Genomic DNA, 24,758 nt, shown 5'->3' with positions numbered 1-24,758 from the left:
TTACTGTGTTTTAAAATTATAATATGAACTTACGGTACTGTAAACACATATTTTTGATATAGTTGGTTTCACATTTTGCCTCATGTTTATCAATCGCAATCTCATAAACATTATTAAGGGTATTAATAGTGGTAAAAATCTAGTTTATATAAAAAAGAAGACGAGTCAAAGATCCTGCTTCTACAAGATTTGATTTTTTGTAGTAAAAATTTTTACAATAATCAATATTTTTTTCATAAATTGAAGTTATTATGTGACATCCCCATTTTCACGGCCAGAAAAGACCAATTTGTTTATGTTTTGTTTTATAAAATCAGAGTAATCTTTTAAAGAAAATGGTTACGGAATTTGTTCCCAAAACAAGATATGATAATAACTTATCAAAACATTTCTCAAAGAGCATGTATTTTCATTTAATAATAAAACCTCGGTGAAATATGTCTTCGTATCGATACCTGTGATACAAAGAAAACTGAGTGAGTCAGGCTTGAGAGGCTGGTGAGCATATAGGGTTTTCATCCCACAATGTTATATCATATATTTATAAATATAGAACATTCAAACTTGTACAATTTCACCATATAAAGGCAACTCTTATCCCACCCCATCGATCCTCACAATGACACGATCTAAACTCTCGTATCTAAAATTTTCCTCTTTACCTGATCCCTACTCACGGATCTAAAACTATCCTCTTCACCCGATCCATACTCACGGATCTAAAACTAACCTTTCCACCTGATCCATACTCACGGATCTAAAACTAACCTTTTTCCCTTATCCATACTCACGGATCTAAAACTTCCTCATGGTCTGATCCATACTCCCGGATCAATAATTGTACCCAATCCATACTCTCGAAATACGGACAATTAACTATACCTTAATCTTGATCTGATCCATACTCCCGGATCAATAACTGTGCCCAATCCATACTCTCGGACTAGGGACAATTAACTTAGTCTTAATTCATACTCTCGGAATAATAATAAGTTTTATCTCACCTGATCCATACTCCTGGATCTAAAACTAACCTCTTGGTCTAATCCATACTCACGGATCTCATCTACCCATGTCCTACCCAACATATTTGTAGATATAAAATACATATACAGTTTAACTCATTTAAAAACTATATAAAACATCCATTCCACACTCATCTCAAATAAACAACAATATATAAACACATAGCACGTATTTCATAACAAATACTTCATATTTATGTGTTAGAAGAAAGTAACAACACACTCACTTGATTAGAAGATGATCGGACAGCACTACGACTTGTAGAAGTAGTATTCTTCGGTAGATCTGGAAGATCTTCACAAAAATTGGCTTCTCGCGGGCAGAGCTTCGGCTCGGGAATCTCACTTCTCGGGATCTTCGGGGCTTCGAGACTTGCTTCGGGGCTCGGGAATGATACCGGGGCTTCGGGATATTTCTTGCACAAAAAACGATGCAAAAATGCCAGAGAAAGGGAAGAAATGAGCAAAGAACTCGGCTGCCGTCGACTTCCTTTTATAGGGGGCTGGAACTTAGATTTACGTTGAGCGTAAATGAAATTACGTTGGGCGTAATGAGGATAGGGTCGCTGACTCCCCCCTTTGGATAATATCGAAAATTTATAATTAAATTAAATATCGAAATTATTTAATAAACTTCAAAAATTCATATCTTCCTCATACGAACTTCGTTTTCGACGTTATTTATATCCCCACATAGGTGAGACTACGCTCTAAAACTTTTGTTTAGATCTTTAAGGCTAAATATCGCTCTAACGTAAATTCACTATTTACGTCACGCTGTGTCGTGCCGGTTCTGTCGCGAAACTTCGACAGGTCATAACTTCTTCGTTATAACTCGGATTTTGGTGTTCTTTATATGTACGGAATCCTTGTAACATATACTACAACTTAGTTAAGAGTATTCCTTCAAAACAATCTTCCATCAAAAAGTCATTTTTGACGCTTAATGTCTCTAAGTTGACTAGCCCTGATCTACGGGTGTTACATATTACCTATTTGTGATTTTGAGTTTTCACATGTTTTTACAATTTAGTTGATAAGTTAAAAGTTGCATCTGTATTTTATCTTCTGGATCAAAGAAGATAAAGTTTTTATTGTATCATTTGTTTGTACATCTTGGCATCCTACTTTCATTTTTCTGTTTATTTGTATATCGTCACTTCCTACTTTTCCAGTTATTTACTAATAATGGTTCAAATGATGGTGCTTTGCACCTTTGCAAAAAGCATTAGTAGGAGGGGGTAAGATAAATGATGATATATGGAATTTTACATTTGTGTATTTCTCTGTTAAGCTTTGTGTGCATCCTTGTGTAATTGATTTGTTAGAATTTTTTAACCAAATGTTTATAATATCATAATATGAAAGAGAATTTTAAGAAATAGCATTATACTTTGTATGTTGCAAGTGTATTATTATCTTCTCTCATATGGAATTTTACATTTGTGCATTTCTCTGTTAAGCTTTGTGTGTATCCTTGTGTAATTGATTTGTTAGAATTTTTTAACAAAATGTTTCTAATATCATAATATGTAACATAATTTTAAGAAATAGCATTATACTTTGTATGTTGCAAGTGTATTATTATCTTCTCTCATCAACTTAATATTCTAAAAAATGTGAACTAAATCTTTTGTAAGGGTATATATACTTAGGTACCCTAACCCACCATAATACGTCGTTTTGTTTAATATATTCATTATAATGTTCTTAAACTTCAACCCCTAACTTGATTTACCTTTAAAATTTCACTATTATCTTCCTCTTACATCAGATCTTTATGCCAAACACCTACTAGGCTATATATATATATATATATATATATATATATATATATATATATATATATATATTATAGTTGAAAATGAAAATTATGTAAGAGGACGATAAATATAAAATTTATAAAAATATTGGAATAAAATCAAGTTAGAAATTGAATTAGAAGAAGATTGGACAATTATAATGTGCATATATGATACAAAACGGCGTAATATGGTGAGTTTAAGTACCTAAACTTATATACTCTTAAGGGTATATTAATTTTTCCATATATATATATATATATATATATATATATATATATATATATATATATATAGAGAGAGAGAGAGAGAGAGAGAGAGAGAAAGAGAGAGAGAGAGAGAGAGGTTCATTTGAGACCCTGTTAATTTTGTGAGACATGGGGACACGATCCTAGTCGCTCATCTTGAAGGTCAAAAAAATTGTAAAATGAGAAATAAAAAGAAAAATCCAAAAACTCTTTTTATAAATATTATTTTCGTTATTTAATTTATCCAAAAAAATAAAAAATAAAATAAAATAATTACCGTTTATTTCGAAATATACGTGAAATATTCTAATAGAATATTACGTTGTAAATAATCAAATCAAATTTTAAAATTTATAATATTCTAATATTCTAATAAAGTTAGTAGATATGTTAAAATATTCTAACATTCTTTTATAATCATTAGATTTGTTAGAATATTCTAATATTTTATTAGAATTTTTTGAATATTTATAGTTTAATATTCTACTAGAATACATTCTAAAAATTCGATTTGAATATTTATAGTATAATATTTTATTAGAATATTTCATGTATATTTAAAAAAAAAGTAATTTTTTAAAATTTTTATTTTTATTGGATAATATAAATGATAAAAATAATATTTAAAAAAATTCAAAAATTTTCATTTATTTTGCATTTTAAAAATATTTTTTTATCTCCAAAATGAATGGCTAGGATTGCGTCATCATGTCTCACAAAATATGATGGTCTCATTGAACTTTATATATATATATATATATATATATATATATATATATATATATATATATATATATATATATATGTATAGAGTTAGGTTTAAATGTTTTTACTATCTATTGTGTGCCTGTATAATTGATTCTGGACCAATCATTTTAGTTATTTTAAGAAAGTAATTAATGCATATTAAATGCTGAAGATGTAATTAATATCTATTATATCTTCAACATGTAATATGCATTAATTACTTTCTTAAAATAACTAAAATGATTGGTCCAAAATCAGTCATACATGCACACAATAGATAGTGAAAACAAAATAACCTAACCCTATATATATAATATATATATATATATATATATATATATATATATATATATATATATATATATATAGGTAGAGGTTCATTTGAGACCACCTATATTTTGTAAGACATGGGGACCAAATCTGAGCCTTTGATTAAAACTGATCTTGTGGGTCATAAGAAAACGTGATTAACACTAATCAATCTAAAAGATTAGTTAATTAGGGGTAGATTAGTCACTAGGTTAAATTTTAGATCATCAGATATGTTATCTTCACGTCATCACAAAACCCAACTGCTTCGATCTTTCTACCAATTCACACTAATCGATCAACATTTCTTAATCTTCTATTCAGACTAACCAATCTTCTATTGTCTTCGATGTGAGTGATTGGGGTTTATGCTCACATCAAAAATTCATTACAAGATTGTTATTGATTTTAGCTCTGTGATCATCGATTTCATCCAAGGTAGAAGTTCAAGTGTTCAGTCGATTTCGGCTAATCTTCATCTTCAACAATTGCTAACGATCTTTCAAGCTGTGCTTTTTTACACTACATCATGATTTCATCAATTGATCAAGGTTTGAGTTTTCTTCCCTTAAGTTTTCATCGCTTTCATGGTTACTTGTACATTACATGTTCAATTATAAACCTACTAACATGAACAGATTGAATCATCAAGCTATTAGCGATTTCTTCAATTCATATATGTATGATTTGTGATTTCAGCAATAAAACATCATACTGTTTGATTGAAATCAATTATTGTTCTTGAGCAATTTCTCTTAAACTATGCATGCATCCTATCTATTTGATGAAAGTCCTAAATGAATAAAGATTCTGATGTATCACCCCTTCCTTCCCACAAATAAAGTCCTCTTTAAGAATAACTATACTTTTAAAATACGAGTTAGCATCTGAGTAAAATAATTTAATATTGACTAATCAGAATAGATTTCTTATATAAATATACAAACTAATGTACAGAAAGTCATGGGGCGTTGAGGAGGGGCAAAGTGGACAGCTGCACACAGCCTAATTTTTTCCATTATATATTTTTATTTAAAATAAAAAACTATAATAAAGATAAGGGCATTTAGTCTTGTTCGTCCCGAGCCTTTGATAATATTTTATTTCTCAAGCAATAAGTAGTAACTATGCACGAAAAACAAGCATCCACCTCATGTGTTATGTGTTAACTTGATGGAATGCTTACTAAACACTAAGTTTGGGTCGAAAATAAGATTTGGCAAATGGAGCTGTGAACTCATCAGCACAAGCCATCCGGATTCTCTCAGGAGTTGCAGGATTGTCAAGAGGAAACCAGCCATGAAACCCTGATTCAGCTCTTGCAGCTATAATCGCATCTTTAATAGCAAAGAACACAGACGAAGCAAGAAAGAATGGAGGTTCACCAACAGCTTTTGATGAATGTATCGCCTTGTTATTTGGAGCATCCTGTATTACAAATGTTCGTTGATAAATTGATATTCATTTTTTTTATGGATTTTCACAAGTATATATAATTAATAAGTTGTACCTTTAATAACGAAACCTTGAATTTGAAAGGAACATCATTAACAGATGGAATTTTGTAATTTCCAGGACCAGATGTAAACAAGAAACCAGGTTGAATCCATTTATGAGCTTCATCTCCCCATTTCAACTCCTCAAGAGCCACCCATCCCATACCTTGCACAAATGCTCCTTCAATCTGCGTACGCAAATCAAAAACACAAATATGATTATAGAGTTTGAAGATAAGGGTCATGAATGTAAATTAACATGTACCTGTCCAACATCAATGGCTGGATTGATGGAGAATCCAAGGTCCAAGATGACATCAGCAGCCCTTGTGTGGAAATCTCCGGTCAATGTGTCGATTTCAACCTCGGAAAATGCAGCCCCGTATGTGAAGTACCTGTATGGATGACCTTTTCCGGTTGCCCAATCGAAACCGATGTCAGGGATGATGTGAAACCCGTGTGCAGAAAGATCTATACGCTCACAATAACACGTGTTTACCAACTGAAAACAAATCAAAAAAATTAGAATAATCTCATGAGTTGTTCTTTTGTTATTTGTTAAAGTTAATGATTCAATGAAGTGTTGTTGTTGATGATTGATATATACCTCCTTGAAAGAAGTATGTTGTTTTTTGGACGCAATCGGCTCCATTCTTGATTTTATTTGGTTACACGCGTCCAAAACTGCTGCACCATACATATCCGAGCTGGCAGAAGCTGCTGTTGGAGACGCATTAGGGACCTAACAAATGTAAGGAAATAGAATCAGAATTAAAGTTTTTTGTGAGTATATTTGGTAAACATATTGGGTTACCTTGTCAGTACTTGTTTCTGAAATAAATACAGAACTAAGTGGAATTTCAAAGGCAGAAGCAGCAATTTGAGCCACTTTTGTATGTAAACCCTGACCCATCTCAACACCACCATGTGTCACCAACACAGTTCCATCTGTATACACTTGAACAAGCGCACCCGCCTGCAGCCAATAAGAACAAAAAAAAAATGTTTGCACTAAACATAACCACTAAAATCTTAAACAAAAAAACAATAGTTAAGCATTTCAATAACAGAATTACCTGGTTCATGAACTTTGTAGTAAATGAAATACCAAATTTAGTTGGAACCATAGCAATTCCACGTTTCTTCCATCGATTATGAAGATTAAATTCATCAACTTCACTTTGAATTTTCAAGAAGTTGCAAGATTTCTTGAGTTCATCCCATAGCCGATGCAAAGTACAGTCTTGAATTTGTTGACCATAGTGTAATATGGACCCATCACCAATAAAATTCATTTCCTAAAATAGAATTAATGGATACTTATATTAGTATCCATATATTACATTGGTTTATTGAAAAAAAAAACTAAATATAACATTCTAAACATTTAAGAAATTTGAATTTAAAAAAAAAAATGAGAAAAATATTAAATTATAAAAATTAAAGTGTTTTTTTTTCTGTAAATTTAAACAAATAATTTAAATAGATAAATAAATGAAATTAATGAAGTTTTAATTTAGTAATTTTGAAATGAAAAGGAAAGTTCATTAAGTAAATTAATATGCATTTATTATTGAATTTAAATACTATGTAGAATTAATAAAATAGAAAAAATCATAAAATAACATGTGGAATAAAAACTTTAATTCAAAATAATACAAAATGATATTTGACAAATTGAATGAAAGTATGACAAGTGGCAAAAAAACCTTCATTTATTAAAGGTGATAATTTAAAATGAATCGGTCTAACTTTTAAATATCATATTTATCCTTTATAAAATTTAAAATATCATATATATTGACTAACTCCTTATTTTTAATATATTTAAATATATTTTTAATCATTTTAAATCTTTATTTTTAAAAATAGACTATTATACCCTCTTATAAATAATTCATGTATTCCATATATTCTTGAGATTTGGAGTTTTTGAGACGTTGTTGTTTCTACTTTCTAGTCTATCTAAATAGATATACCGGTAGATGTTTTTAATTCAATTGGATTGCTTTTATTTTAGCTAGCAACATTATTATTATTATTATTATTATTATTATTATTATTATTATTTCAGTAAAATACTTTTCTTGCATAGGAATTGAAATTTAATTTGGTTTCTATCTCATCAATATTTCTCTTTATCTGTGCGCAACAAATTGTTTTCATTTGATCACCAAATTATGCCTCAAAATCCATACACCTAATCGTATTTTAATCAAACTATACCATTTAATCAACCACCCATTCTGATGTTAAAAATCTGGCATTGGATTTCTTGCATCCTCCGTCATAATCAACTCTCAGACCATCTCCAACTCATCTCCATTTTTTCCTCCATAAATGGAGTAATAATGGAGTAAATAGTGTTTCATCTCCAACCCTACTTCATTTTCTATCCTATTTTTTATCTTAAAAAGTATATTCTTAAAATATTCTATTTTTATAACTTATATATATTATCAAATACACCCCTCTACTAATTAAACTTTATATTTATGATTAATTAATATAAATTAGTATACAACATGATATTATAAATATTAAATATTGCATTTAAATTATAATTAGTAGATAAAATAAACTAGAAATGTATAAAATAAAAATAAGAAGGACTAAAATTGACAACCAAACTTCACCTCCATTTTTGGAGATATGAATAGTATTCCCCATATATGAGGGAATACTATTCATATCTCCAAAAATGGAGGTGAAAATGGGATAGGGTTGGAGAAGCATGGGGAAAGAAATGGGGGAAGAAATGGAGTATGGGGGTGGGTTGGAGATGCCCTCATCTCTATATTTTCTTAAATCTTCTTCAAAAATTGATACACCTTCATTGAAACAAAAGATTGTAACTACCATACAACATGGAGGCTATAATTCAATCCATACGGTTCGTAGTCCATAGATAGACTAGAAACTAGAAATAGCCACGTCTCCAAATGTCAAGAAGGTATGGAAGAGATAGGTTTATAGAATAGATGATAGATTTATAAGAGGGTATAATACACAATTGATAAAAATAAGAATTTAAAATTATTAAAAAAATATTTAAAAATGTTAAAAATAAATATTTTGGCAAATATGATATATTAAAATTTATAAATAATAAATATGATATTTAGAAAATTAGACCCGACAAATATAATATTCTGATGTTTGAAAATGGTATATACAAAATTCTTCCTAATTTTAGGACACGTACGAATATAGACTCAATTTTATAAACGTACTCTGATTTCTTCGGGATTTTTCTTAACTTCCATGGCAATTCTTTGGATCCAATTTTCAGTAACCAACATACCTTGGGGCCCTCCAAATCCTCTAAAAGCAGTATTACTAGGATAATTAGTGAAACAAACACTTCCGGAAACTCTAACATTTGGAATCTCATAAACATTATTTGAATGATACATTGCACGTTCAAGTATCGATTGAGACAAATCAAGTGAATTCCCTCCGTTGTTATAGATTTCAAGATCTAAAGCAACCACCACTCCTTCATTTGTGAACCCAACCTAATTACCAAAATATCCCCACGTTAGTAAACATAATCAACCAACATTTCGATTCATTCAAATCATGAAAAACGTTACCTTGTACTTTCCAAGAAAACTATGTCGTTGACCGGATATCATCATGTCTACATCCCTATCCAATGTAAGTTTCACGGGTCTGTTCAAAATGTATGCGGGGACTGCCGCAACCGCAGCAAAAAAAGCAGATCTCGTCTCCTTCCCACCAAATCCACCGCCAATTCGCTTCACCTTACAAACCACTTTTGACATGGGGAGACCGAGCACATGGGAAACATACTTTTGATGCTTTTGTGGGGCCTAAAAACACGCAAAATTGGTTCAATTTTCCCCAATATTTGTTTTAATTGTGATATCACGTGGTTTCTTTATATCACATTATTAGTTAGTTGTTTGATTTCAATATGGCAATATGTAAGCCTTTAAAATATAATATGCATCGGGTTTGGAGGTGGAACCATGTCTACCAGCGAAGTAGAAAGAAATCTCGAGGGGCGTTCAGGAATTTCTTATTAGTTATTTTATTTGATTATAGTAGTTATCTGATGTTTAGGGTTTTTATTTGAAAATTTTCTGTTATAATAGATAAGGGTAAATGAATAGGGGTAGGGGCAGAGGCAAGCAAGTTTTGATTTCAGTTTAGTTGGATATTTCCCGGGTCTCAAAGATAATTAACTTAAGATTGAGTTATTTTCTAATTGTTTCTTATCAAACTGGTATCAAAGTAATCGTTCCTGACTATAGCACCCAAAGTCGATTCGATCACTATTAACATGATGACCGATTTAGAGGCAGATCTGGAACAGCTTCGACATAGTCATCTAATCGGTTTGATCATATTGGATAGGAGTTGGCAAACAGATGAAAGAGGGGGAGAAGCGATAGTAAATTGTTGACCAGAGACACGCAAAGCTTCTGTCCCTCCTATTAAAGGTTATCACAACTGCCAGATTAAGTCCCACCTCCGCCACAGACACAACCGATCGCATCCAACAACAATGATAATACCATCTACAATACCTGCGAGAAGTGTCACCGATGATTAGTTCAATCCACCTATAGGTTTTCCCGTATCATTGTACACCCTTAATTCAGGCTCCAGTAATGGGAAACATCAACATTACACGAGCGGTGCAGCTGAACCAAGCACACCTTAGAAGAATGTTCGTGTTTAATAGTGGACAGGTGGTCGCTATGAACAACGGTCAAGAGGATGGGTCCTCAAGATGGATTATCTTTTGAGGAAATTAAAGATGTCATTGTTTGAAGGTGAAAACATTGTCAGATAGAAAGATTCTTTGAGATGCAAAGGCTCGTATCGTCACTAGAGAAGATGTTCGTAGCAATGTTGTGATTAGAAGGGTCAGTATTAGCGTGGTATCATTGGGTGAACGGCGAGCACCATTCCACAGTTAGGAAGAACTCAATTTGCAACTATTTGACCGATTCCAACCATCACAAGAAAGTAATCTCTACGAGCAATTTCTAGCATTAATCAAAACGGTTCCATCCGTGATTATGTGGGGGAGTTTGAATAGATTGTCGTCCAGGTCGCCCAAGTTCATGGTATCTCAGGTGCTATAAGGTACATTCATAAAAGGGCTCAAGTCAGAATTACGAATAACCATATGAACACCACAACCCACGGGCTAGGGCAAGCGGTTAAACTAACTTTGGTAGTCAACGAAAACCGCACGAGCCAATTGCGTGGGTTTGGGCAAGCAGTGTAAAAACTGTCAGGAAATCGTCCAACCATCAAGACCATCCGGATCCCAATCCAGAGTAAGATGACCGAATTTGTGACTGGTGGGACCCCTCGGCCTCACTGTGAAATGTATTCAGAGAAATTATGATGGGAAAGGGGAGATTTGAGAGAAGTATTAGTTGTCAGGGATGGGTGGTACTAGCGTTGTCAAGGTATAACAAGTAAACAATTTTTACCCTCTAGAGCTCGGTAGTACTAACGTAATATTAGGAATTAAATGGTTGAGAACTTTAGGTGAAACCTGAGTAAATTAGAAGGATTTAATGATGTCATTCATGGAGTCGTGAAGAAAGATAACACTTCGGGGCAAACCCGGATTGAATCAGTCTGAGACCTCTTTACAAGAACTTCTCAAGGACTTACCAAGTGTCAACAACGGGTTCCTAATCAATGTCAACAACATGGAGGTCACTAGGGATGAAAGTGGGTCCAAACCCGGACCGGATGGACCCGGACCCGGAAAACCCGGAACCGGTTAACGGGATTTTATAGAACCGGAAACCGGACCGGTATATAGGAACCGGTTCCGGTTCGGTTCCGGGTATGGTTCCGGGTAAAGTGGGTCTAGAACCAGAAAACCCGGAAACATCAAAGTGGGTAGGTTGGAACCGGATAAAGTGGGTTTAGACCCGGAAAACCCGAAAAAACCGGAATTTTTTGGTAATTACTTACTACTTAGTGGATTGAACTTTGAAAATTTTCATATTGATATCCCGACTTTAGGGGCTGGAACTTATTGAATACGAAACCACAATTAACAAAAGTAGAGTCTAAAATCATGTACAAACTCTAAAATACACTCTGGAAAAACCCGCATGTCAATCCGAATTTAAACGAATGAGATATACTTGTGTTAATATTTTCACATAATACAAAGTACAAAAACAAATAGTTGAAAAGTTGAAAATTTTCAGTTTTGATATCCCGACTTCGGAGGACTGTAAATCATTGAATGTTAAACCAAAAATGACAAAATTATAGTCTAAACTCATGTACAAACTGTAAACTAGAAGTTGGAAAAAACCACATGTCAATCCGACTTCAAACGAATTAGATATGCATTGTTTAAAACTTTCACCGAATACAAAAAAACTAAAAAACTAAAAACTTTCAGCTTTGGTATCTCAACTTTTGAGGACTGTAAGTCAATGAATATAAAACTAAAAATGACAAATTTATAGTCTAGAATCATGTACAAACTCTAAACTACATGTTGGAAAAAACCGTATGTCAATTGGAGTTGAAACGAATAAGATATGCATCTTGTAAACGTTTCACAAAAAGTGGTTCCGGCCCTAAAAGTGGTTCCGGTTCCAAAAACCGGTTCCGGATTTTAGACCCGGTTTACCCGGACCCAATGGACCCAAACCCGGATTACCCGGAACCCGGATAAAACCAATTTTTAAACCCGGAACCGGACCCGGTTCTATATATTCTGGTTCTAACGGGTCCGGTTCCGGTTCGGTTCCGGTTCCGGTCCGGTTTTTCGGTTCTAAATCTCATCCCTAGAGGTCACAGAACAATCATCCTCATAAGTCACCTGTCACTAGATGATATTATAGCTAATTTCATTGATGTCTTATCGCTACTGGTGGGACTGTCGCTACACCGAGACCATGAGCATGCCATTAGTGTGAAGGTGGGAACCAAACCTATCAACATAAGACCCTATCGATATCCACAATTACAAAAAGATGAGATTGAACAACTGGTGGACGAGATTATTACAGTTGGAGTCGTTCGGTCAAACTCCAACCCATTTTCTAGTCTCATACTCTTCTATAAGAATAAAGATGGCAGTTGAAGGTTTTGTGTCGACTATCGAGCCCTAAATAAATCCACAGTCTCCGATTCTAGTTAATTATTGATGAACTTCTAGATGAGTTGCATGGGGTTGTAGTATTTAGCAAACTCGACTTGAAGTCGGGATACCACCGGATTCGCATGAAATCAGAGGACGTTCCGAAAACAACATTCCACACCCTTGAAGGACATCCTTGGTTCCTTCTTGGTCTAATGTTTGGGTGTGTATGGCGGTACACTAAGAGCACATTTCACGTCGGCTAAAAAAGAAAGAAAAAAAGGCTTCCGTCATCTTTTTCCCGCTTTCACCTTTGATTGCAAAGGGCTTTTTTCCGGTTTTCAATTCCTCTTTGACAAGGTTTGAACTTTGCATGGTGGGAAGGCCTTCACGATTCGACTAATGCTTTAGTCATACTAGATGACAAGGCTTATCGAACTACCTTTTCGTAAGTCAAGGAGAGAAGGCATCTGAACCAGAATCCAAATACGACTTTCGCTAAACAAGAGCTTTTTGCTGTTAAGTTGATCACGCGGCAAATTCCCTGTCATGCCGTTTGGATTGACGAATGCACCATTAACTTTTTCAATCCCTCATGAACAAGGTTTTTCGCTCGTATCTCAAAAAAAAATTCTTGTTTTTTAAGATATTTTTGTTTACAACAAAATAATGAAAGAGTATCTTGAGCACCTTTGATCGTTTCCAACTTCTTGTGAGTCAAGAGCATGTTTTACAATCGAAAAAATGTGTATTTGGACATTATCGGGTGGATCATTTAGGGGCATATTGTGACACAAGATGGGGGTAATGGCTGATCTGAGCAAGTTCACGACCATGACTGAGTGGCCTATTCCAAAGACAGTTCGGGAATTATGTGGGTTCTTGGTTTAATGGCCTACCATCAAAATTTTGTGCAAGTTTATGGTCGGATTTCTCGAGCGTTGGCTGACCTTTAAAAAGATAAATTTTGTTGGAATGATGACGCCATGCATGCCTTTCAACAGCTGTAGAAAGCGATGACACAAATGTCAGTTTTGGCTTTACCAGATTTTTCCAAAAAGTTTACCATTGAAATGATGCATCAGGGCATAGAGTAAGAGCACAGAGCTGGAGCGATGTTGATGCAGGAAGGTTGTGTTGGTGTTAATCCAAACCGAGTCAATCACATGATTATCTTTAAGGGTAATTTAGTCCTTCTTATAGAGTTTGAATAAGTAAAGGCCATGTTGGCCACGTTTATTTTGCAGATTTTTAGAGAAGTTTAGATAGGGTTAGTTGGCTTCTCTTTTGTTGCATTGACTAGGTAGACTTGTTTTTAAAACCTCTATATATTTTACGCTATTGTATTGAACGAGAGGGCAAGAGTTTAGAAAGATGTAGCCCTACGTATGTTACTGCAGCAACTTGCCTCGCCCCATGTTCTTACTTTTACAGTGAATATTTCTTTGTGTTGATCCTATGTAGAACATTTATCTTGAGTTGTAATTCATCCTTCTGTAGTGGGTTTGTTCATAGGGGGCAGGGACGGACGCAGGAATACATAGTAGGTGTTGTCGGGATGACTAGGTGTTGCCGATACATGAAAAATAGTTAAAAAAAAATCGAAAAATCGAAATTTTTTACACTAAGGCCAGAAAATTTAGGGGTTGCCGGTGCCACACCAGGAACCCCTTAAAACCGTCCCTGATAGGGGGATGTTCCAACAATTGGTATTAGAGCAAACAGGTTCATACCTGGTTCCTAGCAAGAAGGAGAAGGCCGATTGCAACATCATGTTTGTTAATCAGAAGAAAGAAAACAAGAATAAAGGAGAAAGAAGATAGAAGATATAAGATAGAAGATAGAAGATAGAAAGAAAGAAAGATGAAAGAAAGCATAAAGAAAAATGAGGATCAAACCAGAGTGGTTCTTGGTTGTTATGTGTTCCAGTTCTGTTGTGGCATTAAAGGCTCATAGTGGTGTTAAAAGATGAAGGTCTGGCTATGGTGGTTGATCCCAGAGATGGAAGCAAACGACTGTTGAGGAAGAAAACAAGCAAGCATGTTGAGATGAAGAAGTCAAGCAGCAAGAATGAAAGCAAGCAGCAAGCCCGATCAATTTGATTTGGTGATCAAAAGAAAGAATGAAAGAGACTAAGCAAGTAGCAAGGTTGGTCACTTCTATTGATCAGAAGAAAGTAGCAGGAGCAGAAGGGTTGTTGCATGTTAGCAAGCAAGACCCATGCAAGCAAGGAAGAAAGCAGAAAACAGTAGCAGGAGACCGTGATTGCTAACAGCAAATAAGAAAAGACTGAAAGTAGAATCCCTCTTTTTTCTGATCTAGTCCCTCCACCACCGCGAACCCTAGTTAGATTCAGGCATACTACACTTTTTAGTGATTGGGAGAACCCAAGTACTCTCTTTCGGATTCAGGAAAGAACTCTCATAGATCTTTTTTCCTTTGGGAAGATACCGGAGCGAAACAATCAACCTATTGACATCGGAAGACCCAACGGATTCTTCTAATGTATCATATCTGGGTCCAATGGAATTCATAGGTATAGGAAGAAGCCCTATCAAATAGAGATCTTTTCTTTCGACCATATTTCAATTAGTAATACGACATAACCGATGACCGAAGGAGGTAAACGAGACTATTGGTTTGCCTGAGAAAGAGAGACCAAGAGAAAGAAAGAAGTTTGGCAAGAATAGTTTGGAGTAAGGGGGGAAAGTTGGTGTTAATCCAAACTGAGTCAATCACGTTATTATCTTTAAGGGTAGTTTAGTCCTTCTTGTATAGTTTGAATAAGTAAAGGCCATGTTGGCCACGTTTATTTTGCAGATTTTTAGAATAGTTTAGATAGGGTTGGTTAGTTTATGTTTTGTTGCTTTGACTGGGTAGACTTGTTTTTAAAACCTCTATATATATTGTATCCTATTGTATTGAATGAGAGGTCGAGAGTTTAGAAAGATGTAGCCCTATGTATGTTGCAGCAGCAACTTTCCCCACCCTATGCTCTTACTTTTACAGTGAATATTTCTTTGTGTTGATCATGTGTAGAGCATGTATCTTAAGTTGTAATTCATCCTTCTATAGTAGGTTTGTTCATAGGGGGATATTCCAACAAGCCGAACGATGGCTTGTTTTAGTCAGGCGCTAGGGAGTCGGGACCAACTTAAGTCGATATATGAGCGGGAACTTATGGCAATTGTTATGGCGGTTCAGAAGTAGCAACTATACTTGTTGGGTCGCAAATTTACTGTGATTACAAAACAAAAAAGTTTAAAACACTTGTTAGAACGACAAGTAGTGGTGGGAGAACATCAGCTATGGGTTTCCATGTTGTTCAGGTACGATTTTGAGATTCTTTATCGCCCGAAAAGAAAAATGGGGTAGTCGATGCATTATCTTGACGAGGGGAGGGGGTCACGCTGGCAGAACTCGCGATTTTTAGGTCCGACAACAACGCCTACTTGTTACAACATTTAAGCCGAGGCCCCTAAATATTTGCTATTCATTCGAAAATTGAAATTGTGGCATACAGAATGGAGGGGTACGAGTTGGTTCATGTTGGGCAACAGGGGATCATAAAGGAACCCAAAAGACGTACAACAGTTAGCACGTCAGTTCCGACATTGGGAGGGATGCGGTGAAATTGGTGGCGGAATGTAGGGTATGTCAACACAATAAATATTCAAACTTAGCGTCAACTAGATTGTTGCAGCCTTTAGAGTTGTCGGTTCATATTTGGGAAGATTTAACCATGGACTTTATCGAGGGTCTTTTGAAATCAACCGGATACAACGTCATCTTGGTGGTGGTTGACTGTCTCAGTAAGCCGACCATTTTTATTCTGCTTAAGCACCCATTCACATCAGCTTCGGTAGCGGTGGTCTTTATCGATGAGGTTGTATGGTTACACATGATTCCTTGATCAATTATTTTTTACCGAGATAAAGTGTTTCTTAGTCCCTTTTGGAAGGAATTATTTTGCACCAGGGTACCATGCTCAAGCGAAGCACTACTTACCACCAGCATACCGACGGGCAATGAGAAGTTGTCAATCGAAGTTTAGAGACGTACCTGCAATGTTTTTCTTCATCTCGACCGAAAGAATGGGTCAAGTGGCTTCTTTTGGAGGAGTATTAATATAATACTTCGCATCATTCGTTTATTCACATGACTCTCTTTAAGGTTTTGTATCGTCGAGAGCCTCCATGTTTGGTTAGTTATGATCGTGACTCGGCAGTCACATTTGAAGTGACTCGGTAGTAACATTTAAAGTAGATAACTGATAGAAACCTGTTAGAGTAGGTTAATCTCCCAAGAAATAAGAAGAAGACAAAGAATCGTTTGGAGCAATTTTCTTAATATTCATTCATAATCTCAAATGATCAGTAAAATGGGAATAAATATGCAAGACTACCACTACTCTAGAAAACAGGAAACATGCATGTAAACGTGGACTACTACTGAGAAGTACTAACTTCCATTATTGACCCATGAGGAAAAGACCAAGTATTCCTCCTAAAACTATGCAACCGTGAAAGACTACTTCTAATTGTGTCTAACTTCCCTTATTGGATCGTATCAATAACTATTTGTGGGAGTGGGATAGGGTGCTTGAGCAACTTAAAATGCACCTTGGCAAGGCTCAAGCTGATGGGAAACGTCGGGATATCGAGTTCAAAGTGGGAGATTTAGTTTATTTGAAATTGCGACCCTATCAACAAATCTCGGTTGCAAAGAAAAGAAATGAAAAGTTAGCACCAAGGTTTTATGGACCATTTAAAGTTGTGTATAAGTGAAAATTGTCAGATACCACCACCATAAAATTTCTTATTTCATATCTCGCAGCTTAAGAAGGTGGTAGGTAATCATGAGACAGTAAGTGCTCTTCCAAATGGTTTGACGGAGAACATGTTACTCCAGATAAGGTACCCAGTACACGAGAGAATGGTGGCGTCACAGAGATATTGGTCTAGTATACCAACCGGACAATTAGGCTACGTGGGAAGACAAGTCTTAGATTCAACAACAGTTTCCCGAATACCATCTTGAGGTAGATTTTCAGGGAGGGATATTGATATGAATCGGGTTAGGAGATCTGGAGATGGGACCGTGTCTACAGCAGGAAGAAATTTCGAGGGGGCGTTCACTAATTTCTTATTAGATATTTTATTTGATTATAACAGTTATATGATGTTTAGGTTTGTATAATTATTTGGATATTTCCTGTTTTAATAGATAGGGTTAAATTAATAGGGGTAGGGAGGCAGGGAAGTTTTGATTTCAGTTTTGTTGAAGATTTCCGGAGTGTCTCGAAGATCAGGGCCCTCATTGTATTCGTTTCAAGCGTTAAGTTAAGATTGACTTATTTCCTAATCGTTTCTTATCAAAATCATCTTGAAAATTAATAAAAATCTTGTTTGTGAAACTCTGAAGAGTGTGATCTTACTTGAGTGGATGAGATCATGTGAACCTCATTTCCACCATCCATGGTCCAAACCAATGAACTTTGTGGCTCCAAATAGAAGTGTTCTTGGCCACCAACATGAACCTCACCCTCGATGATTTTATCACATTGGTTTGATTCAAAAGAGAGGTCAACATTCCCTTTACATAATATCCTATGCGAATTTGGAAAAAAACTTTTGGAGTTTACAGCATCTTTTATGGATAAGATCGGTGGTAAAACTTCATATTCAATGACCACTTTTCTTGCTGCAAGTTTCGCATTTTCATGAGTATCAGCAACAACCACTCCTATAACCTGCAAAATTTTAGGAATAACTTGTAAATCAAGATACAATTCCGATTTTTTTTATTTTGATATATATACTTAGATTACCTGGCCAACACAAGTGACAATATCAGAAGCAAAGACTTCTTCATCTTCAACAATAGGCCCGGTGGCATTATCTCCCGGAATGTCTTTGGCAAAAAATATTCCGGCGAATCCAGGTGATGATCTGGCACCGGAATCATCAATTGAAAGCAAACGAGCATGAGGCTTCTTGCTTAATATCATAGCAGCATGTAAACCGCCAGGTGGCATAGGGGTGTCATCTGTGTACTCGGCCTCTCCTGTTACTTGAAGTCTAGCTGACATATGAACTTCAGGGGACCCCACAGAAGTTCCCTGTTTTGTAATTTCATAATCTTGACTACCCATTACGGATGGACGATGAAACGGCTCAATAGCTGATAAATTGGAAATGGGTATGGGTTCTTCAAAGAAATCTTGACCTTTCATTTGGTGAGATACCCACAAAAAGAATTTGAAAAAGAAACTTAAAGTTAAAGATTTACGAAACTCCACCATGCCACCTGGCGCATCTTCTGAAATCACAACATCCTGTTTCAAGATTTCCATGGCATTTTCCACCATTTCCTTATTCCATGGCTTCCCGATTAGGTAGGCTTTTGTTTTTACAGCTGATAAAGAAACAGGAGCAACACCGCCATAAACAACACACGCATCAGAAACAATCCATTTCTGATCTTTTTCTTCAAGAAAACCACGCATTCCAGCATTTACAAGGGCAATATCGTCTTCTCTTCTGTGAGCCTGTTTAAATTCTTTCACATACTCAAACCTTCGAGTCCATGGAAGTAAAACTGAATAAAGAATCTCGTTTTTCTCCAAATCCACTTTTCGATACCCCAAAAAGAAATTTTCAGCTAAAGTGGTTCTAATGTTTCCATTAATGTCAACAATTTTAAACTTTGCTTTTGAAGCCATCCAAAGAGGATTCAAATCTGAAATCGGACTTGCAGTACATATATTCCCACCAACAGATGCAACATTTCTTATCTGAGTTCCAGCAAACCATTTTATCTGTTCAATGATCGCCTTACAAGATGATGTTTCATGAGAAGAACGCTCATTGACAACTTTTTTTAACAACTTTTGAAGCTCTGAAAGCCTAACAGCAGCTCCTATCTCCATTCCATCATCGTTAATGGTCAAAATATTAAGTTCGGGTACATGGGTCACAGATACAAAAACCGGGTAATGAAGTTTTTTTAACCTAGTTTCTATTCCAACTTCGGTGTTTCCCACAACTAATTTTGCATCAGGGAATCTTGATTTTAACTCTAAAACATGTTTTAGCTCCAATGGCCTATGCCATTTGATCCCATTAAAACCATTCAAGCTTAGACAACTTGGTTTCCTCATTAAAAGCTGAGGTGGAAATATGATTTCTTTGTTTGTGTATGAACTTCCATCAATTTCGTTATAAGAAACAGGTTTATAATCGTGGCAAAAATCACCTTTTTTTATAGTTTTTGATCCACAAGAACACGGTTTACCAGTTGAAGGGCAAACAAACTCAGCATCTGTTTGTGATGAAACAGAATTGGTCGTGTATAATAAGTCATTAGTCTTGGAAAAGACACGAAATGCATCAAGAATAGGTCGATAACCAGTGCATCGACATAAATTTCCTCCAAGGCTTTCTTCAATTTGCTCTTCAGTAGGTGGGGTTTTGCTAGACCTTAATAACGCATACATGGACATGATGAATCCAGGTGTGCAAAATCCACATTGTGACCCGTGATTACGTGCTAACAATTCCTGTATATATTTTAAACCGCTTGTGAGACGTGTATAGTATCCGGGTTTTTCAAAAAAAAATTAAATATTAAACATTTAGTAGTTTGTATAAAGAAAATTAAAAAAAATATTGACTTACTGAAATTGAAGTATTTATTTTTTTTATTTTTTTTTAAATTTAAACGTAAAAGTAAACAAAGGAAATAATTCTACTTTAATTTTATAATTTTAAAAATTAAAAAGAAAGTTGCATTAATGAAATTTATATACATTTATTATTACAATTATTATATTTAAATACTATATAAAAATTTTAAAAATGAATAAAAACCATAAAATAACATGTAAAAAAATTAAAATAATCAAAAAAATAATATGTAACAAAATAAATGAGAGTGAAATGTGGCATAAAAAAATATTTTTATTTATTAGTATTGATTTAAGTTTTGAAAAAACATAAGACGGGTATGTATGGGCAACGCGGGTACGCGTTATTCCGACGTGGCAAGCTAAAAACGGCGTTATAACGCGCCAAACACCGCGCCGACCTTGCGTTATTAGCCGTTATGGTATAAGGCGTTACGATGGTAACGCCTGACAACGGGAGGATTCCTATGCAAATTAACTCCAACGGGTATATTTTTGATTTTTCAATCGTTGTAAAACGGTCAAAAAAGTAAACAAAAAAATTAATAGATTTTCAATCTTTTTACAACTATATATATACATATACATCAACCTTTATCTTTTTATACAAACCTTTTTACTTTCAAATCTTCAAAAAAAATCTATTTTCCCTACTATGGATCAAAACTTCAACACTCCTTCTTTAAACAGAAATACATTGGTTTTGCACAATACAAAATGTACGCGAACAGTCTCAACACACAAGTCAACTTTTTCATTCCCGCCTCACCACCAACATAATTCACTACAAACCTTCCACAAAACATTTTCAACCTATTTGCTACAATTCAAAAAAATACCACACAACCACAACCCACCCAACAAATTGTACCCAAGACACAAGCGGGGGGAGCGGAAAAAAAAAACGGCCCAAAAAGGGAGATCACGAAGGAAAGGGAAAGCGGTTACGGTGGAGCAATCGGAAGACAAACCTCCAACATGGTGGACCGCGGACGAGGAATATATATTGGCGGTGGCTTGGTGCGGGACATCAAAAAATCCAACGCAAGGAAACGACATGCAAAGAGTTGCCTTTTGGGAATCCGTGATCGGGAAATTTCATAACCTTTTGAATAAAGATGAAAATTACCGCAGTCATGACATGTTGAGTAGCAAATGGACTCAAATAAGAAAGAAGTGCACCAAGTTCAATTCCTACTACAACAAGCTTTCCTCGCACAAGCAAAATGGTGCGACCGATTTTGACGTGTATAGAGCGGAAGGGAGCGATATCATGTGGAGACCGGTCACGTTTTTTAGCACGAAAAAATTTGGGAGATTGTGAAGGAAAACCCAAAGTGGAATAAAACCGACACATTTACGGAACAACAATCGAAAAGGTCGCGCGGCTCGGTTCGGTCGATGTTTCGGACGCACGCACGAACATCGACCTTAATGCGGACATGGATGAGATATCGGACGACTTGAACGACATTGAAGAGATCTCCCCTACTCGACAACTAATAGGTCGCGACAAAGCGAGGCGTGCTCAACGGCACGCGGATGAAACCGAAAGTAGACGACGAGAACAAGCCGAAATGAAAAAAAAAAAATTGATGAACACAACGAAATCGCACGTAAAAGATATGATTTGCAACGGGAACATTTTGAGTTCTTGCGTCGTGAAGCCGAGGACGATCGTATTGCGAAAGATTTGGCAATTCTTCAAACTAGCGAGGATAATTTGCCACCGAGACGGTTGGAGACACTCCGAAAAACGAAAGCGAAGATTGAGCAGAAATATTTAGACGAAGATTAGTGTTTTTTTTTCGTTGTAATGTTTTTTTTTGTTATTTTTTTCAGTCTATTTTTTTTCGTTGGAATGTCATTTTATGTTTTTTCGTTGTAATGTAGTTTTTAATTAGTATTTAATTTAATTATGTGATATTTAATTTATATGTTTTTTAAAAATTATTATCACATAAATAAAAAAAAATAAAACAAAATAGAAAAATGGGAATTACAAACATCAAAAAAATTAAAAATAAAATACAAAATAAATGGTGTTATTACATGTTATTTGGTATTGTCTATTTCCACCTTTAGTGTTATGACACTCATTTATGACTAGGATGATGATGTGGTATCTTTTAGGTGTGATAACATGTAATAACATGTTGCCCAGACACAGCAGCCTAAGAAACCAAAGCAGGGTTACCTGAATTGGATGCAAACCAAATTTGTGATTGCCTAGACCTTCCACCGTGATTACGTGCATTCCTTCAACAGAATACAATGGAGCCAAGCAAGCATTGATTGCATGGTGCCTGAAGAACAAAAAATACATAATTAGATATGACTTGAATCTTTGATCATATTTGAACATGGTTGGTCTGTCTGTTGATTTTAGGGGCGCTATGCAAAGAATGAAATAGAGATGTAATTGAATTGAGCATTGTCAAGCTCGAAACTCGACTTGACTAAATAACTCGAGTTTGAAACTCGAATCAAACTCGACTCGAGCCTTAATTATTTCAAGCTTGCACTTGATCCCGATGAAGTAACTGACACTTTCGAGTTCGGCTTGATTAACTATGAAGAGAATAAAATTACATTAAATTACAATAGAAATAGGGGTAAGCTAATATAAATGTGGGATTCTTGACATCAGCTCTGGGCCGGGTCTGTATTTGAAAGAAAATAGGGAAAAAAAAAAAAAAAAAAGTGGAAGTGAAAGAGAGAAACGCACACGCATTTCTTTGAATTTTGATCCACGTAAGAAACCATGACAGTGCATGCACCACAGCCTCCTTCACCACAGCCTAGCTTCGTTCCTGTTAAACCTACATCTATATGTGGACAACAGGGGCAACAAAACAAAAGTAAAGAGTTCAGAAGTTTCACAGCTGATACAAACGTAACACCAAAACGAAGTTGGGAACTTTAACATCTAGAGTCAAATTGCAACATCAGATAGAAACTGCCAAATCCTTTTTCTATCAGAACATTCAGCATCATCTTAGAAAAGGTAAAATAGGTTAATCAGATTCGAAAAGAAAGAAAAAGATTCAGTTTATGTGTTTTCTCTTACCTCTAAGATACTCGAGCAGAGTTAAGTGGGCTAAACCATCAGGGAGCACTTTACGGACTCCATTAACATATAGAATAACATCTTTTGAGTCTTCTCCGGTCACTTCTAGCTCTTCCTCGCTCTTCAAAAATCCCATGGGAACCCCCAAGATCAGTGTTTCTGTGAGAGTGGGTAAATTTAATGATACAAATCGAGTTTGATTGAAAACTTGCACTAGTAGGAAACCCAAAAATGGCAAAAATGTGGTTGTTGGAATTTTCTTTTTTCTTTTCCTGATTTGGATCGAAAGTAGGCAATCGTGGATTCGTGGGTCTCGTATATCTTTGACATATTCATCTGAGAGGCGGTTCTGGGATGTAAAATTACACATATCCAATGATTCCAAATCTTTCTTTTTTTGAAGAATTTCAATTTTCATTGATTGATCGATAAACACGTGAATGACGTGATGATATCAGCTCCGATGTATTTCTTTTTATTCCTACCTGCTCAGTTGAGTTTATAAACTTCACTTACTGCTTTTTTATGGATCTAGTTTCCTTTAGATCAAAATTGTAAAAACGTGAATTTTACTGTAGTTTTAAAATAGAGTAAATTATAGAAATGGTCCTTGTGGTTTAGTTGAATTCATATTTTTGGTCAATTAATTTAAATTTTTATAAGTTACATCCTTATCCTTATGGTTTGTGAAAATTACATTGTAGGTCTTGGTCCATATAATAAAAGACCAAATTACCCTTTCTTTCCTTTTTCTTTTTCTTTTAACAATTTATTATTATTATTATTATTATTATTATTATTATTATTATTATTATTAATATATATATTAAAGATATGAAAGTTAGGAATAGTAAAGTTCCTAAGTATTTGGCAAGATTAGTCCTAAGGTTATGTATGTTTGCTCCTTTTTTTTTGTCACTTTTGGTCCTCTAACTTATAACTTATGTTGGTTTTAAAAAACTACTTACACCCTTCACTTTTATGCTTTTGTTCACAAATAACCATTTCACTTTCGTTTGAATTTTTCATAACTCTTGCCTTTTGTTACATATTATTAGTATTTAGTCTTTTGGCAGAAATGGTCCCTTATTATTATTATTATTATTATTATTATTATTATTATTATTATTATTATTAGACAAAATTACACGATTGGTCCCTGTGGTTTACCAGATTTAACACATTGAGGACAATGATGGAAACCGAAATCACTCTTTTACTCCTAATCCTTTTTTTTTATTAATTTATATTTCTCTTTTTGGTTTTTAAATT

The 24,758-nt window shown here is 34.8% G+C and overlaps 1 protein-coding gene across 2 annotated transcripts; it reads right to left on the bottom strand.

The window, feature by feature from the left end:
• Positions 1–5,043: 5,043 nt before the first annotated feature.
• LOC145087963 (xanthine dehydrogenase 1-like) lies at positions 5,044–23,923 on the bottom strand. 2 transcript variants are annotated; one of them, XM_079026126.1, is made up of 13 exons: positions 23,487–23,923; positions 23,145–23,244; positions 22,614–22,722; positions 18,560–20,290; positions 18,167–18,481; positions 9,224–9,463; positions 8,861–9,145; positions 6,704–6,925; positions 6,442–6,603; positions 6,235–6,369; positions 5,893–6,129; positions 5,642–5,815; positions 5,044–5,559 (listed from the first exon to the last, which is right to left on the bottom strand). In XM_079026126.1, the coding sequence occupies exons 1-13, from the start codon at positions 23,902–23,904 to the stop codon at positions 5,317–5,319; spliced, it is 4,371 nt and encodes a 1,456-aa protein (XP_078882252.1). In that variant the 5' UTR covers positions 23,905–23,923; the 3' UTR covers positions 5,044–5,316. The 2 variants fall into 2 exon arrangements, with proteins under 2 accessions (XP_078882252.1, XP_078882251.1); XM_079026125.1 differs by having other exon boundaries at positions 5,893–6,369.
• Between the last annotated feature and the right edge of the window lie 835 nt (positions 23,924–24,758).

This window comes from Lactuca serriola, chromosome 2, assembly GCF_051521515.1.
Source record: "Lactuca serriola cultivar US96UC23 chromosome 2, Lser_US96UC23_V15, whole genome shotgun sequence".
In the NCBI taxonomy this organism is placed as follows: domain Eukaryota; kingdom Viridiplantae; phylum Streptophyta; class Magnoliopsida; order Asterales; family Asteraceae; genus Lactuca; species Lactuca serriola.
Note: the sequence above shows the minus strand (reverse complement) of the source record. Positions and strands in the feature narration are given on the sequence as shown.

Bases quoted from the DNA above. Each gene is read 5' to 3' on its own strand.
- LOC145087963 (XM_079026125.1), bottom strand. From the start codon at position 23,904: ATGAAAATTGAAATTCTTCAAAAAAAGAAAGATTTGGAATCATTGGAT. The intron at 6,370-6,441 runs GTAACCCAATAT...TACATTTGTTAG, and splicing joins CAGAAACAAGTACTGACAAG to GTCCCTAATGCGTCTCCAAC. The intron at 5,816-5,892 runs GTACATGTTAAT...TTGCGTACGCAG, and splicing joins CAGCCATTGATGTTGGACAG to ATTGAAGGAGCATTTGTGCA.